General features: G+C 48.8%; 1 protein-coding gene across 1 annotated transcript; it reads left to right on the forward strand.

Annotated features, from left to right (window-relative positions):
- Nucleotides 1–1,186: 1,186 nt before the first annotated feature.
- Nucleotides 1,187–12,747, forward strand: NRIP3 (nuclear receptor interacting protein 3; the record flags this gene model as incomplete). The annotated part of the gene is made up of 6 exons (XM_080619902.1): nucleotides 1,187–1,360; nucleotides 7,964–8,143; nucleotides 8,926–9,008; nucleotides 11,915–12,054; nucleotides 12,494–12,546; nucleotides 12,646–12,747. The coding sequence occupies 6 exons, from the start codon at nucleotides 1,187–1,189 to the stop codon at nucleotides 12,745–12,747; spliced, it is 732 nt and encodes a 243-aa protein (XP_080476028.1).
- Between the last annotated feature and the right edge of the window lie 3,554 nt (nucleotides 12,748–16,301).

The following is a 16,301-nucleotide window of genomic DNA, read 5'->3' on the forward strand; positions in this document are numbered from 1 at the left end:
TGAGCCCTGTTAAGAAAGTTCTTTTCCCTATTGTATCAATCAGTCTTTACAGTATGAAAGTGTATTAAGTTTTATCGTGTTATACACTAAATGTAATGAGGTAGTGGAATTTTACTGGAGACTTTGGTATTGTTCATGCTTAAATAAAACAAGATAAAGGACAGCCCAGCCCCAGAAATAAGGACATTGCTTCTTGGAAGCATAGAACTGTCCATGATGGATAAAGGGTACCCCAGACAACCAATATAATACCAGCATCCTCACCCTCCAACATGTCTTTGAAGCCCTCCCAGCATTGCCTGGCATCAGAGATAAGTAACTATAGCAAGACTGACTCCAGCGTCATCTGGATCGATAGAGAAACAGCAAGAATGCTGCAAAACTATAGTTGCTTTGCGAAGTTTTACTCTGGTTAGTAAGCGATAGTGTGGATGCCAGTGATCAGTCAAATCGTGCTGTACCTGAATGTTTGATGGGTGTAGAAACCTTGTGTAAAACCACATTTGGGGTGCCCCAGTTTGGCTGGGAGAATTTTTGTGGCAGTCCTTACCCTTCTGTGGACTTGAGTAGACAGTGACACGCAGATTGGTGCCTGCAATGCTTTGGTGAGGCCAGTGGCATTCAGAGCCCTCCCTAACCCTGCTGTGCCCAGGCATAAGGTAGCAAACCCCAGTGTGGCCAGATACACAGTCTGTGTGGGGCTGCATCACCCCAGGCCTGTGGGGCAGCAGCATCCAGGACCGCCGGGCAGCCATCACCTCCTGTGACACCCCAGACTCCCTGTCCAGACCCAAAGAAGCTGTGCCTGCAGAGGCTGGCTGGGAGGTGTGCTGGCCCCTGGGGCTGTTTGCTCCAGTGCTCCAGCATTGTCTTTCCTGCCTGTGAGGCTGCTGGAGGGCTTTGAGAGCTGTCGGATGCCTGCGGCTGATCTCACTTCAGGAGAGTCAGTGGGGAGGAACGGCGCTGAATTATTTGTCAGACCGAGCCTGAGCTTACCCGCCGTTGTTTGTGCGACCTATAGCAACGAGCCCAACCCTTCCTTTACTCGGCTGTGCTGGCTGGAAGTACCTGCTGTCTCCAGACGTCACCGGGCTCTGGTTATAAAGCGCAGGCGACAGAGCATCTCCCCAGCTCCGTCTCTGTGAGAGACACATCCTCGAGAAGCGAGCTGTACGCGGGTGGAAAGATGTTTTATTCGGGTATCCTGACAGAGCCGAGCAGGAAAGAAGTGGAGATCAGGGAAGCGGCATCTCTCCGCCAGCAGAGGAGGATGAAGCAGGCGGTTCAGTTTATTCACAAGGATTCTGCAGATCTCCTCCCTCTGGATGGGCTGAAGAAGCTGGGCACTTCCAAAGATACTGTAAGGCTTTCTATTGTGTTTGCTGGAAAGAGGCTTAAGAAGCGGGTAGGGCAATGTCTGTGTTTTGTTATCTTTGTGCTGTTTTTCTGTCAGGAGAAGTTGACTTTTTGTGGAAATTGATTAAAGAAAAATGAGGCTTTTCTATGTAAACGGAAGGGAGTAGAAATACGACACTAGTTATCATCAGGGTGCTTTTTGCCAGGAGGTGCTTTCAGATGTCTGACACTTGCGTCTGAGAGCTTTTAATTCTTTTATCCCATTTACATGAAAATGGGGTACTGTTTTCAGTACAAAATCCTCTCTGAATCAGAGTAAATCAAAATGGCTTCATATAATACATACATCTGTACACGTTTGCCTGTGATGCATATGTACATACAGCATATAATCAGCAAAGATACAGTAAAGTGCAGTCACTGGTACTTCAAAATGTAAACCTGCCAAGATTACACTTTGATAAAGGCTGATGCATTTTTGGGGGTTTCAAATGAAGATACTCTAGGTTTTAAATACTTACATATGTGATGGTCCATGTGATCCTGTAGCTCACATATGATGTTCTACATGATATTCTTCATCATATCCAGGGGCTGGAGAGCATTTCTAAATGCTCATGCGTGCAAATGTTTGAGCTTTCTCTAATGGCAAATGATACTTCAATGTAATACCAAAAGTTCTGATGTAAGGAGCAAAATTTAGAAAACACATCCTGCCCAGGAAAGCTCCTTTGTGGTTTTTTGGCCAATTGTTGAAAAATTCTTGCACCTTGTAACACACAATATTTGATTTTCTCAATACTTGATACAGGTTCATTGAAAAAAAGTCAATCTTCTTACTTTTAGTGGTGTATTTCTGTTCTGTCACAGCCTTCCTGCTCAGCTGGGTTAGGCTTGGCTCTGCCTGGCTAAGTGCAGTGAGTTGGCTGTTCTCTGCAGTGCACTTGGAGGTGATTGGTTTTGACATCGCAAATGTTTTGCATTTGTAGGGAGTGAAGCTCCTGCCCAGGGAAAGGCTCAGAGGGAGTGTTCCTGGTCACCATGAATGCCAACTCTCTGCTTGTGAGCTACAAAGTGCTGTTCAAAGTGTGATGGTGGCGTTATTACTATTCTCTGCAGAGTCTAAATAACATGCCATGGCTCAGTGACCCACAGTGTGTGGGGTTGGGACTCTGAAGACTGGGGGTTCTGCTCTGCCCAGACAAGGGAGGCAACAGGTAGCAGGAGCCAGGGGCACTGAGCACTGAAGCCCTTGTCCCTGCAGCAGTGAGGACCAGGTTTGGTGCCAGTGACAGAGGCAGAGCACAGGGCTCCTCGCCAGGGCCCTGGTCGTGGGAAGGTCATCGAGGTTTCCTCCCTGCTCCTGTGCCCACACCATCTGAGCCGTGCCTGCAGCATTGAGCCTGCTGCAACCACAGCCCCTGCCAGGAAGGTCTGTGGGGCATGGGGAGTCCTCTCCAGGGAGGTGCAAAGGCCCTGGGGAGTCCTCAGCTCCCGATCCAGGGACAACAAGGAGCTGCAGTGTGGCAGAGTTGTGCTGCCTACCCGGATACCCAGCTGTGGTGAGTCTCTGGCCAGGGATGGGGGTGAGAACTGAGCTGGTACAGGCCACCCCACTGCAGAACCCTTCTTGTCCCCATGCCACAGTAAGGGGTGATGGGACAGTGGGCACATCAAGGGCTCAGCTTGGCTACAGCCTCCTGCCCCTGGGAAGGGGCATGATGCTCCCCATCATATGTATGGGGAGCCCCCAAAATGACAACACTAGCTCATTCCCCCAGCGCCAGAGGTGATGCCATGAATTCCAGAGTTGTTGCAGTGGGTCGTGTTGCCACCGAGCCACACTGCCAGCACTTCTATGCTCATGCTCCATGTGGCCAGGACAACGATGAGCACTGCCTCAAGATGTGGGTCCTGGTGCCATGGCTGCCTGGAAGTCACAAGAGTTTTCCCCAGGATGAGTGGGAGGTTGTGCATCTCTGAGACTGGAGAAGCACCAACAGCCTCCAAATGTGGGAGTCCACCTTGGCATGGTCCCAAACCAGAGGTGTTGAGCTGCGTGGTCGGGAGGCCCTGGGCATCAGGGGTCTTTGCCCAGAGTGTCTGCATGTCTTTCCTGTGAGTACCTGCCCACCTCCTGTCAGAGCAGCACGTTTTTATGTCTAAAGCTGTGTGACAGCTGTGGTGATGTGGGTGAACAGCTTTTGATGTGACTGGTGTTACTGATGCAGGGTTTCCTGCAGGGGGTTTTCCAGTGACCTCTCCAAGGGAAGAGAAGAGGTAACAGCTTCCAGAGACAGGGACAGGCGAGGACAGGTCCTATCTGTCAGGGTGACAGCTGGCAGTGACCGCTCCGATTTGGGGAGAAATCCCTTTCTTTGTGGCAGCAGTGTAGGGAGTGCTGTGCACAGTGAGGAGGCAGCAGGTCACTGAGGCGGCTGTGCTGATGTCCCCAACTTCTGTGCCTTTATTCCTCTTCTGAAGCATCTGTCCTGGTGATGCCCCATATAGGCAGGTAGTTTTCAGTGCATTGTTCTGGGTTGGACAGAACTCTTCTAGTTCCTTTCTCACTTTAGGTATTCCACTTTGCCTAGGATAAGACCAAACTATAGCATAGCATACACTGGATTTGGCAAACGTAGGTCTGGATGTACAGAGCAGAAACGGTTCTGTTTTGGTGCCTCACTACCAGCCTCCTCCCTGAAGCCCAGAGAACGGGCACAGGATGGTGGTTAGGTGGGATTTGGTCTTCCCAGCACTTTAACTACGACCCCAGACCCTGTTGGGCAGCGTGTGCTGGCTGCTGGCAGCTCCTCCTCGTGCTCTGACACTTCACCCTCAACCCGAGAGCTGCCAGACTGTTTTGGGGGGGCTTTCCTGGAACAATCCCGCATTGCTTTACAAGCTGGGAAGTAAAGTTATAAATAGAAACAAACAACAACAAAAAGTGTTTGAGAACCTGGCAGCTGCCTGGGCACCTAAGGGGGTGCAGGAGAGCAGGGGGGCATCTCCTGTCCCACCTTGTCCCCTTGCAAGAGGGGCTGATAGCACGTGAACATGGGCTGCCCGTGGAAGAGGTGAATTTGGATGAAGAATGGGAAGAAGAGAGAGGAGTTAATCATTTCTTGGGATGGGCTCCATTGGTGTGTTAAATCTCCTTTTTCCTACTGTCAAGGTACAGAAGAGAGCACAAACCTCCCAACATGGGTTTGGGGAGGGGAGGAGCTGGCACCTTCCCTGGCTTCTACCTGCACCTGACTGAAACTGTTGTTGATGGGTCTCGTTATCCCCAGATCTAGAAGCCAAAACAGTTGGAAACCTTCCAGCGAGATGGATGCTGCAAGCTGCAGCGAAGCGCTTCCTTATAAATTAGAGAGGAATGAAACAGCACGGAGTTACTTGTGGGTTTGACAGACAGTGGTAATTGGGTTCAGCAGTAGCTGGTGTCTCCGCTCCTTTCAGTTTCTTACCGTGACCTTTCAGGGGATACAGGTTTTTGCAAAGTCTCAGGGATGGAAAGGGAGACCCCTTATGATAAAAGTCCTGGTCTATATTTGCATTGTGCTGAATGATGCTAGGAAATAACTTATTTGTTTTGCACTCCCACAATGGAATGTAACATTCTATTTTTTTAGAAGACTTTGGACAGTTTTGTGCAGTGCACAGGAAGACAATGCCAGGTAATCCGGGTTACTTCAAGCACTGGTCCTGGCTGCGTGGCCAGCCCATGCTGGATAGAGACCACATCTGCCTTCCCTATAGCAGTCACAGGGCGGTTTTCCTCCTTTCCCTCCCTCCCAGCCGTGGTCTGCTTGTAGCTTTCCAGCAAAATGTGTGCTTGCAAATGTCCTCTGGCACATTATCTGTTCACCAAGTATATATCCATCACTTGAGTCATCTCCTTGACTAACATCCCTCACTCTGTTGCACATGAGAGTTGAGGGAAATACAAGTTAAAGCAAACTAATTAATAGCCTGAGACAGGATGGTGCTTCAGGAAACCTTTTCAGCCCCCTCTTGCTGGATTATTTTTGTACTGGAGCACCACGTAAGCAACATTTGTCCCCCCAACAGGCAGGATTTGCTGTGGCTTTCTGAAGAGCAAGCGTCAACAAAAGACAATCCCGTTGTGGTGGTAACCCATGTTTGCTGAGTGCTGGACCTTTTCCTTTCAGTGATGTGTCCCGTATAGGATTCATAAAACCAGGGCCTGAGGAAACCCACATATGTAACTGGTTAACAATCCATAGGAGAACGTGTAGTAAAAAACATTTAGATTTAAATCAAGGGCAGGTGACAGATAAAATGGCAATGATATGTGTGCTGGTGACTTGCTCTTCTCCAGCTTGTCCTTTCACAGGTGTCTGGCAATGTGATTGAGGCCCATCAGACCAGACGAGCACTCCGACTGCCCTGGATGATGCCATTCAGAAACAGGTCCTAGCTCAGCAGGGCTGGGCCTGAGGAGGTGACCACTATGTGACTGGCTGCCTTCTGGCCAGCTGGGAACTTCACCCATCTGCTTCCTCAGTTCCTATCCTGTATGATGGGTTTTTTGATGAAGAATTATTCCTCCAGATGTGTGCCTCAGTTTCAGGCAAACACAAAGGGTAAGAAGGAAGTGTCACACACTGTCAGCAGTCCTGAGCATTTTTGCTTAGGTGAGGAGCCTTGGAGGTGAATTACAGTGCTGACTGTGCACCTACAGCTTCTGCCTCATGCGGGGGAGCCCTCACTTCTAAAATGATTTGCTTGGCCCTCAGCACAGGGTACACTGTGGAGCCAGTGTGCCTGCCTTTAATCTACTTAAACGATACAGGTTTCTGCTGTTCAGTCTCAGTGGGAAGGCAGTGGTCACCAGAGAAGTGCTGGAGCTTTGTTGCTCTTTGTATGTGAAGGAGGCAAGACAATGTTGGATCTGATCTCTTCCTGGTGCTGGGAGCGTGGCTACGTTATCATCTTTACACAGGACATGCTCTCTGGCATGCTGGCCACACATAGCACCTGTGATTGAAAATGGTCTTCAAATTCTATTTCCTTTAAAGCCACAGGTTTTATGCAGAAGTAAGAATAGTGAAAAGTGGGGAAAAAAGAAGATTACATGTCCTGGTGCCCACTGATGTTGGCTGCATCTACCCAGTCTGATCAGCAGGTCCAGCTTAACTGCCCATGTTACGCCTACAGCAGGATCTGAAGCACTAACGTGGTTGCAGTTATTTTAAGATGATGCCAAGTTGCATTAGCCTGCTGGAAGTGCTGCTATTTAATGTGCCACACAGATTCCTTTAAAGATGAGGCACTGCACTGCGCACAGAGGTGCATGCTGGCCACCTGAGAGAGCCATGGCCTGAGGATTTCAAAGTTATCCTGATCCCACTGAAATTCCCTCAGGATGAAGAGGTTTGCTGGTTCAGATGTCCCTGCAGATACACAGGACATGGGCATATTTAATATGGATGCAAAAATTCAGGAATAAGCCGGTAAGAAGGCCTCACTGTGGACAAATGAGTACCGTAAGGAAAGGGCAGTAATGGGGTGTGTGTGTGAGATTAGCCACGCAGAGAAATGAGCAGATAATCAAGCAGTCATTTCACCTCCAGCGCAGTACGTGCATCCATCTGTGACAAACATTAAACATAAAAAGGCTTTTGGGAAAGCAGTTGGAGGAGATTTTGAGAGGCAACATGCTTCTCACAGAGCAAGTGGAAATGACAGAGAAAGTGAGAAGCAGCCACATGAACTGCTGGGGGTCCCTGGGAGAATACCTACCTACCTTGGCTGATCTTACCCTTTCCTCTCCTTTCCTTTCCCTCTCACGGCATGTTACCCAGGATTGGGCCCACTTACTCACCCTTAGCAGTTAAATACAAATGTGGGGGGAAGAGGGATGCAGGGCAATTTGAGACCGAATTCTGACCCGATCTGACCAGGAGACACCGTCTGTAGCTCTCTTCTTGCAGCTGTGCCTTGTTCACGTGCACCTGTAAAGAGCCAATGCACAAACAAATCAACTTCTTAAACTCTGGGTGGATTCATACCAAAAGCATTGCCAGAGGTGGAGGCTGGACACAGGTAATTCCTATGTCAGCAATGCCAGTGCTCAATGTAAGCATCTGTGTTCATTCAGTAAGTCCATACACCTTTTCCATACTTGGGTGGAATGGCAGTTTGTTATTTCTCAACTTTTCACATCACTGCAGGATTCCCCATATCTTTATCAACAGATGATAGGCAATTACGGCTGTTTAGGCTGAAATACCACTTGGAAAACCTGATTTGTTTTGATTTCTACATGAAATCAAACCTTGAGTTTGGAAAAAGAAAGGCATCCCTCCGAATTCTAGTTAATATTCTGAATGGATTATTCCCTTGCCAGGATGAAGCAGTTCTCTTTAGTCAAAGCCAAGTAAGCCAGAGCTGGCAGGAGAGCACACAGATGTAGGCTAGGAAGAGTACACGTAGTCTGGGCAGCAGGGAGACTTTAGGGCACCTGTCCCACAGGCGCAGCACTGGCCCAGGGGCACCACAAACAGTCTGGCAATGCAGGTCACTTTGTGGCTTTCCTCTGACTTCACCCTGCTCTTCTGTGTGTGTTTGTTTCTTAAAGCAACCACATAATATCCTGCAGAAGCGCCTGATGGAGACAAATCTATCAAAATTACGAAGCAGCCACGGCAGCTGGACTCCAAAGAGTGATACCTCAGTGCAGACCAACAAGCTGAACCAAACCAAACTGGACAGCTCAGGGAAAACAGAGGATGAGGAGCTCATAGTGGTGAGCTGCCAGGTAATAGTCCCTCCCCAAACTCCCTTTCCCCACCTCCCAGTTTTATTGCTGTGCTCTCATTCTCCACGTTTCCCTCCCGTGGCAGGGGTTGGAACTGGATGGTCTTTAAGGTCCCTTCCAAGCCAAACCATTCTGTGATCCTATGGTTCTGTGTTTCCCAGTCAGGGTTGCCATCCACCAGGGCTGTCACAGCTGTGTGGGTGCTCTCTCTCTGAGGTTCAGGGCTGCTGTGGCACGGGTACACTCACCTGGATAGCACAGGGAAAACTGGTCTGATGGATGTCTTCCCTTGGACATCAGGGCAGAGGGAGTAGCCAGGCTGGGGCAACATGCTGAAATGCTGAGGAGTAATTATTGACGGCGAATCCCTGTGCTCACAGCCAATTTGTTTTCTTCAAGTGCCATTCCTCTTTGCTTTCCCCAGGAGTAATTTCACATTTCTTCTCCTTACCCCCATGCTCCTTTGTATTTCCTGCACTCCACAGTATCTCCCCCTGCCTGGGGCTGCCCCTTCTGCCACTGGGAAGGGATCAGGACCCAACACCATGTTGTTTAGTAGCACCACTTTATTCAAAAAGCAGCTTAAGAGACATCTCTTGGGTGCCTGGAGTGGATGAGGTGATGCCCTGTGGGCACTGAATGTATGGTGGAGTGGAGAGGGGCTGGCACAAGGAGATGTTGGCATTTCAGCAGAGGCTGGTGTGTGTGAAGCAGAGATCCCAGATATCCTGTGCTCATCCCTCATCCTACGTGTTGTCTCCTATCTCTGCTTGCTCTTGCAGTGTGCGGGGAAGGAGCTGAAGGCTGTGGTGGACACTGGCTCACAGCACAACCTCATGTCATCTTCCTGCCTGGACAGGCTAAGGTAAATATCCAGCTGGATTTCTCTTCCGTGAGAACTCGTGGCACCTGGCAGCACAGGCAGTGCTCCCGTGGCTGGGGCTTTGCTCTCACCAGCAATGGCCATTCTGGAAGGAGTGCTTTGGGCTGTGCCTGGGCAAGCCCTGAGCTTCCTGTTACATCCAAATCCTGGCTTATTCGTAAATGTCTTTGCAGGAAGCTGAAAAAGAAAGCCACTTGTACCAACCTATTCACCTTCGAGTAAATCACTTCAGAGGGTTGGATGCATTTATATCTTTTCAGTGCCTGCCTGTTTGTCATTCAGTGCCTCAAGGAATAGCTGCACAACCCTTACACCCCTGTCTTCTGTGTCCCCAGGGCAGCTGTGCAGTTGTGTGCATGCATGTGCTTGAAATCTGGTGTCTGATGCTACCCCCAATAATAAATTTCTGCGAGTTGAAGGGAGATGTATGTACATAGTGTTAGAGAGCTGACTGCCATTTGCAGCAAAACTCCTACTGATCTCTGAGGAGCAGGATCAGGCATAAGCTCACAGAGTATCAAGGAGATTTTGGCACTTTATTCACATGGAATCGTTGCTTTTTATCACTGACTTGTAGTGATTATACAAAACCCAATCACAGTTGCTCCCTGAGTGCTACTGCATGTTCTTGGATTAATGGTGCCTGTTTTCTGTCCAGACAGTAATTACTTCTTTGCACAACAGTGTTTAGTGGCTGGAAGGTGGCTGTGCTTACTGCAAACTTGTCATGAACTGTGGAGCTGCTCAGCCCAGCTTCTGGATGACAACAGTGTGTTTGGAGTGGTCTTATCTTGCAAGATGCTGTATTGGCTGCTCAACATGTCTGAGTTGCACAGTGATGCTCTCGACAGTTCATCTGCTCTCTGTGCTACTCATGCAAATCCTGTGTAGTTTTTGCTGCACCATTCTGCTTCAGCAGTGCTGCCTGGATTGCGCCAGAAGAGGTTTGGACTGGATATTAGGAACAATTTCTTCACAGAGGGAGTGATCAGACATAGGAACAGGCTGCCCAGGGCAGTGGTGGAATCATGATCCCTGGAAGCACTCAAAAAACGTGTAGATGAGGCCCTCAGTGGAGGGCTTTAGTGGAGGACTTGGCAGTCCTGGGTTAAGGTTGGACTTCATGATCTTAAAGGTCTTTTCTAACCTACTTGATCCTATGGTTTGAAGAATGCTTAAGAAATAGATTAGAGCCAGTTTCTGCTCTCAGCTTATGGGGATTCCCTCCTGATTTGAGCGAGACCACTTCTGTAGCCATAAGCTGGACAGTTTAAAGCTGGACAGTTTACAGCTGGACAGATTAAAGGCTCATGTCCCTCCCCACTGTTACTCATTGGCAATGAGTGAGCTTTGATTCATACTAGGTGGGACCCCACTGACACCGGGGTGTGCAGGAGCCACGTTAGGTGTGCAGGCAGATAGCACGGCCAGAGCAACACCCTGTGCCACATGCACTGCCAGCTGAGGTGTGCAGCGGGCAGGGCTGCCTCGCAGGCAGCTTCCTGCAGCTCCTTTGCTGTTCGTGTTTGCAGGGACAGACACTATAAAGCCAGATTAACAAAGTGGGTCAAAACCAGGGCTTTGATGCCTGGCTCACTCTGCCATCACTGCGGTAGGTCCCATGTGACAACAGGCACTGCTCCAGGATGTTTTAGTTCAAAGCAGTCTCTCGCGTGTGGCAGCGATAAAACATGAGCATTGTTTAAATCCAGCCTGGAAAGCAGCAGGGAGGAGGCGTGCTAGGCCATTGTGCCCTAGGTCCTGCCAGGGCAGGAGTGGACCCGCAGTGGCTTTGCCAGGTGCTGCTGCCTGCAGCCGAGGCTCAGCAGCTCTGGGATGGTCTCTGATGCTGGGGTCTCTGGAGGCCCAGCACCTACAAGCAGCATGCATGTGCCCAAGGCACAGGCTCAGTTACTCTCTTCTCTTGCAAAAGTCTTTCTCCATCTTGTCATAGTGCGGTTCAAGCTCTTCCCCTTGCCTTGGAGGAAAGCAGAGGGGGGAGCTTGGAGGTTGCTTGCAGTGTAAGAAATCCCCTGTGGAGGAGTGGATGCAGCTGGTATGTGAGCACTGTTTGGGTCCTGCTCCAGTGTCACGGCCTGTGCCCTGAGGTGAGGACAAATGGGGGGAAACAGGCTACAGGAAGCTGGTCCCCCCAGGATGGATGGGCAGACACACACAGTCACTGCTGCAATGCAGCTCATCACAAAGGTTCTTCAAATAGCCGAAAAGCAATACAGCTTTTATCCAAAGGAGAGATCACTGCCTTGAAATGCCTTTCCATTAGGTTCTTGTTCAGTTCAAAAGAGAAACTTAAGCTAAATAATTAATCTGTGTTGTCAGACTAGCTCATGGGCCATAGATAGAAGGAACAACTGTACCTGAGATATCCCTGACACCCTTTTGTCTTGTCTTGAGCTGAATGTGATTGATCTGTCCCTATTTCCTCTGAGTAAACCCAGCAGCAGCACCTGACAACAAGCGTGGTTCGGGCATGCTGCCCTGGCTGTGAGGGGGGAACATGGTGTCAGTGGCTTCACTGTGGGAGCCACGCTGCATTAGAAGTAATTTTGGATCAGCAGCTTCCCCAAGTCTTGAGGAAATGTAGGAAAAAAGATTCCTCAGGTAAAAAGCAAAATCCAGTAAGGAGCTCTGCTTGGGCAAGGGCTGACACAGCCCCAGGGCTGTGTCGTGCTATGGTCTGACATGCGTGTAGGCTGCTGGCTGTATGCAGAGCATCACAGAAAACCTGCCAAGGAAGCAGCTTTCTGCTAATGACATGGTAAATGTGAACAGGCTAAGAGCACTTCCAAACCCTGTTTGCCCCTTGCTTGCTTGCTGGAGCAGCTGAACCATGTCCATGTCATGTCAGAAGTGTTTTCAATGTGCAGGTTAAAGGAGCATCTCAAAGAACTCCCTGACGAAGATGAGATGCTTCCATTGCCACACAAGGTGAGGGCAATCGGCCAGATTGAGAGCCTCGCCATCATGGTGGGAGCGGTCCCCGTGGAGTGCAGTGCCATTGTCGTTGGTGAGTGTGAGTGTGCTCCTCATGCGGCTGGGGCTCTACTCCCTCCTACCCAGGGGAAAATGAAGCTTCAGAAACATGTTGAAGTTAAAATAGAAATACTGATTTTCTGCAGCACAAGTGCCTGAGGGCCCCTCAGATGGAAGGAGGGTGGGAGAGAAACAGGCAGGGAGGGAGGGAGAAATGGAGAGAGGGAGGATGAATGTTTTCACAGGGCTGCGCTAGCAGCACCAGGCTTGCACTTTGTGAGGAGAGAGCACCATGTCTCCATGCAGGTGTATCTGCCTGCCCTCGTTTGACCATGTACCCCTTTGGAGTAACTCAGTCCCTTTATAAACAGGGCTCTGTTTGGCAGAGCCACCATGAAGGAAGGAGGGAGTCACTGACAAAAAGCATGGGAGAACGTTTTGAATGTATAAACTTAAATGTTACTATTTTTCAGAAGACTCTGAGAAACCCTTCTCCTTTGGGCTGCAAACACTGAAATCTCTGAAGGTACGGGTTTTACAGCAAGGCTTTTACCCATGCTGGGGGAGCTGGGACCACTGTGAATTGCAGTTTTCCCTCTTACCTAAAAGCATCTGTTCTCTACAGTGTGTCATAAACATGGAGAAGCACCATCTCGTTCTGGGGAAGACAGACAGGGAAGAAATCCCGTTTGTTGGCAGTGGCAGTGCTGCGGAGGGAGAGCAGTAAGTTGTCTGGGAAGTGAGCTATGTGGATGGCAGTGCCCCCGCTACGGCTGCACAGGAGCCCCCAGACCCTCACTGCAGATGAGTGAGAGCTCATCAGCTCATTGGGTTTTGAAACCGAGCTCCTGGGTTTTTCCACAGCCTTTTGCACCTTTTGCTGCTTTTGTTCCAGTGAACACTGCACAGCAAAGGCGGTGTCTGAAAAGGCACTTACAGGGAAACACCTTAGGAAATGTACTTTTTCGAGGTTGCAAGGAAAACTCCATGAGTGCTGTTTTGAGAGTGTTCCTAAACAAAACTTCTTCTGGAAAAGATTTATGGAGCACGGTAGATCAACCCACGTGAATGTTTTGCAAAGTGCAGGACAGAGAGATCCTGCCTGGAGGTAATGGTGTTGCCACTTCCCCCATCATCGCTTGGGCTGCACTCCTGCCACCTGCTCCTGATGTAAGGGACTGTTTCAGCCTTATCTCCCTACAGAAAGAGAAATGTGTGCACATCCGTGCCTCTCTGGCACCTCCTGAATATGTGTAGCTTGTGATGGCTGGCTCTGCAGTCAGGCAGGCAGCAATCCTCCTTCCAGGCACTGCGCAGGGCTCTTGCTCACTGAGCACTGTGAAAAAGAGATGTATGGCTGGCTCCTGCTCCTCGCTTATGAAGCCCTGAGATGAGGATTTGCACTTATGTGCTTCTCTGGCTTTGCAGGCAGCACGTGTGGTTGCTCATTGATGGACGCAGCCATTTAAAACATGTTTGCTCACTGCACAACAAAGCATCTTTAGCGAACGATGCAGGGCAACACCTTCTTTAGCTGCCTGTCATGATCAGCCACATTCAGTTTTGACATCCTGCAGCACCTGTGCAGCAGGAGCCTGTGTAGGAGCAGGGAAGGAGCAGACCTTCCTCAGGTAATTGTATTTACGCTCCTTGGAGACTACAGGAGGGATGTGTGCTCTAGTGCAGAGAGTCAGGACAACAGTGCATGTGCACCCGCTGCATGCCCAGGACAGGCGCCAGCCATGGGTACTGCCAGTGTGTGAGACAGGGAGTGCTTGGTACAGCACCACAGGGAGACTGTGCTGCAGTGCAAAATCATAGGATGCTGTCCCTGTCTCCTTTGAAAAAGGGATGTGAGAGGCATAGTGTAGTTCTGTCACCACTGCAGTGCTGAATTATTTCTTGGTACTGCATTCAAGGCCAAATTTTGCTGGGTTTATTTATTTATTTATTTTCCATGAAAAATGTCTATTTTATTGAATGTCTTCTTTTTTTTTTTTTTCCCCTGTTTCAGCAGTTTGGAGGCGTAAAGAGAAATTGAAACACCATCTCCATGCAAGAGCTTGACATCAAAGAAATCTTGTGCAGCTGTTTCAGATGAAACAGCAGTGCACTGCTTTGAAACCATTTATACCAGGCTACAGCTTGAGTAGAGCTAAATGAAATCCTGTTCAGTAGCCAGTTATTTAGAGATATTGTCATGTTTATCTATGGGTTTTGAGAAACAAACATGTGCTTATTTTCTGGACTTTTCTATATAGTGTCCTCTTTATTACAAACAGTTGAGAAAACCTCATGAACTTCTTCTGATGAGAAAAATACTTTTTATAGTGGCCTCGTATGGGTAATTGTATTTAGCTGTGATTAGAGGCTATCTGAATGAAATTTTTATTAATGATTTTTCCAGGGGCTAAGCATTTATATTCACTTAATTGATATTGCCACATTCAAATGACCATTACCAGGAAGTTACTCAGAGTAAAACAAGAATGCTAATACCACCTAGAAATTATAGCTCATCCTGTTAGCATAGTATTGTTGCCATGTAATTAGGGATGCAACTGCTGGCTTGATGAGAAAGAGCAATTACAGAATTATTAATGGATTATAGGCTTCCCTGCAGTGGTGTGGCAGAAGCACAGAAACAGGGTTTGGGAGGGCTCCTGGGGTGATCTCCCACAGCCCCCAGCCCGCCGCAGGGTTGGTGCAGCAAAGGGGCAGCCCATTATAGCACTGCCTCGCTGGGGTTCCAAGCCTCCTGAGGAGGGGTCCTCCAGGCAGGTCTTGCCTGTCTTCCTAGCAGGAGCAGTCAGGACAATTAATCATTGTATTGAGCCAAAAAGCAACAAACAAGCACAAAGGTATGTTGTCCAGAGAGCAGCAGGTATGGAACCAAACGGCCCCCATGTGCCCTCCGTTCTCCCCTGCTGCCGGAACTGGTGCCTGCCTGCTCACCCAGCACCCAACCTGAAGCACCAGCAGCACCCGGGCTATGTGCTGGTGCAGGTTGACTCCAGATGGATTTGAGTGTTGCTGCCAGAAATGCCATATTTTTTATACCTATTTACAAATTTCCTGGGATCTTCAGTACAACACTAACCTTGGCCACCCTCAGGGCAGGTGGGAGCTTTTACCAGGACAAACATTTAACTTGATGTTACTGTCCTGTAGCAGTAGGATTGCTACTTCACGTGCTGTTCACTTGCAGACCAGACCAAACATATCGCCTGGGGATCCTTGCCTGATACAAAAGCAGCTTTCTAGATTTTTAAAGGCTAATGGGAATTAATTACTGTCATCTGCTGAAGAGGCATCTTTAAAGCTCAGAACAATATCCTTGTGATGATGTATATCTGCCCATGGCCAGTCCTGCTGTGTCCAGATCTGCAAGGACCAGCTGTGTACCGCAGGAGTGTTGCTCCAGCAGCTCTTGCTTATCAAAAGCCCTTTGTCCCCACACAGGCAGAGGCTGCAGCTTGACTCAGCTGGGCTGCAGGGTCTCCCATGGGATCCAAGCTGCCACTCACGTGCTTAAAGCCCCCCCATACATTAACGCACTGCTCTCCCTGGTATTCTGTGGTGCGTAGCATCAGCTGCAACCACTAACATCGTCACTGGCATTTCCGCTTAGGAGATGTCTTGACAGTCCTGGGTGAGGACTAGTAGCTCTTGCCACCTCGTGGCCATCGGCTCAGGTTTGGAGCCTGTCCCAAGAGCCAGTCTCCTGCCAGTGTTAGTCAGTCTGTGCCCAGGAGTGTCATCTCATGCCTGCCATGGCATTTAAGCTACAGCTTTATCTCCTGCAGTGGGTTTGAACTTCTTTCCAATATTGGGTGTGAGTAGCAAATCTGAACTATCCGTACTTTGAGCTATTTTCTATTTCAGTGATAAGTTTCAGTGCTTTCTCTACATACAGTATTTTATATAACACAGTTATATAAATATATATATATTTACAGAGTTGGGCTGCCCAGGGCAGTCCCACTGATGTGCTGTAGAAATATTTCTCTAAATATGAAATATATTGGATTATTTTCTATGCTATGAGTTTGGTATTTTGGTACTTCTTTCTTTCTGTGCTTATTACTGGGCTATATGTCAAATTAAATCTAAATAAAGTTACATTGTTATTGCTGTTTATTTGCTTGGATCCTGAATATGCTGGGTTTTTTGTTCTCAGTGCATTTCTTTGTTGAGAACAGGAGCTCATTTCACTCTTTACCCTGGTGGGGCTCCACAATGCTTTTGTGTTTCTGTTGGGAATTGCTATAGAGAGAGTGG

Source organism: Psittacula echo (genome assembly GCF_963264785.1).
Source record: "Psittacula echo genome assembly, chromosome: 5".
In the NCBI taxonomy this organism is placed as follows: Eukaryota; Metazoa; Chordata; class Aves; order Psittaciformes; family Psittacidae; genus Psittacula; species Psittacula echo.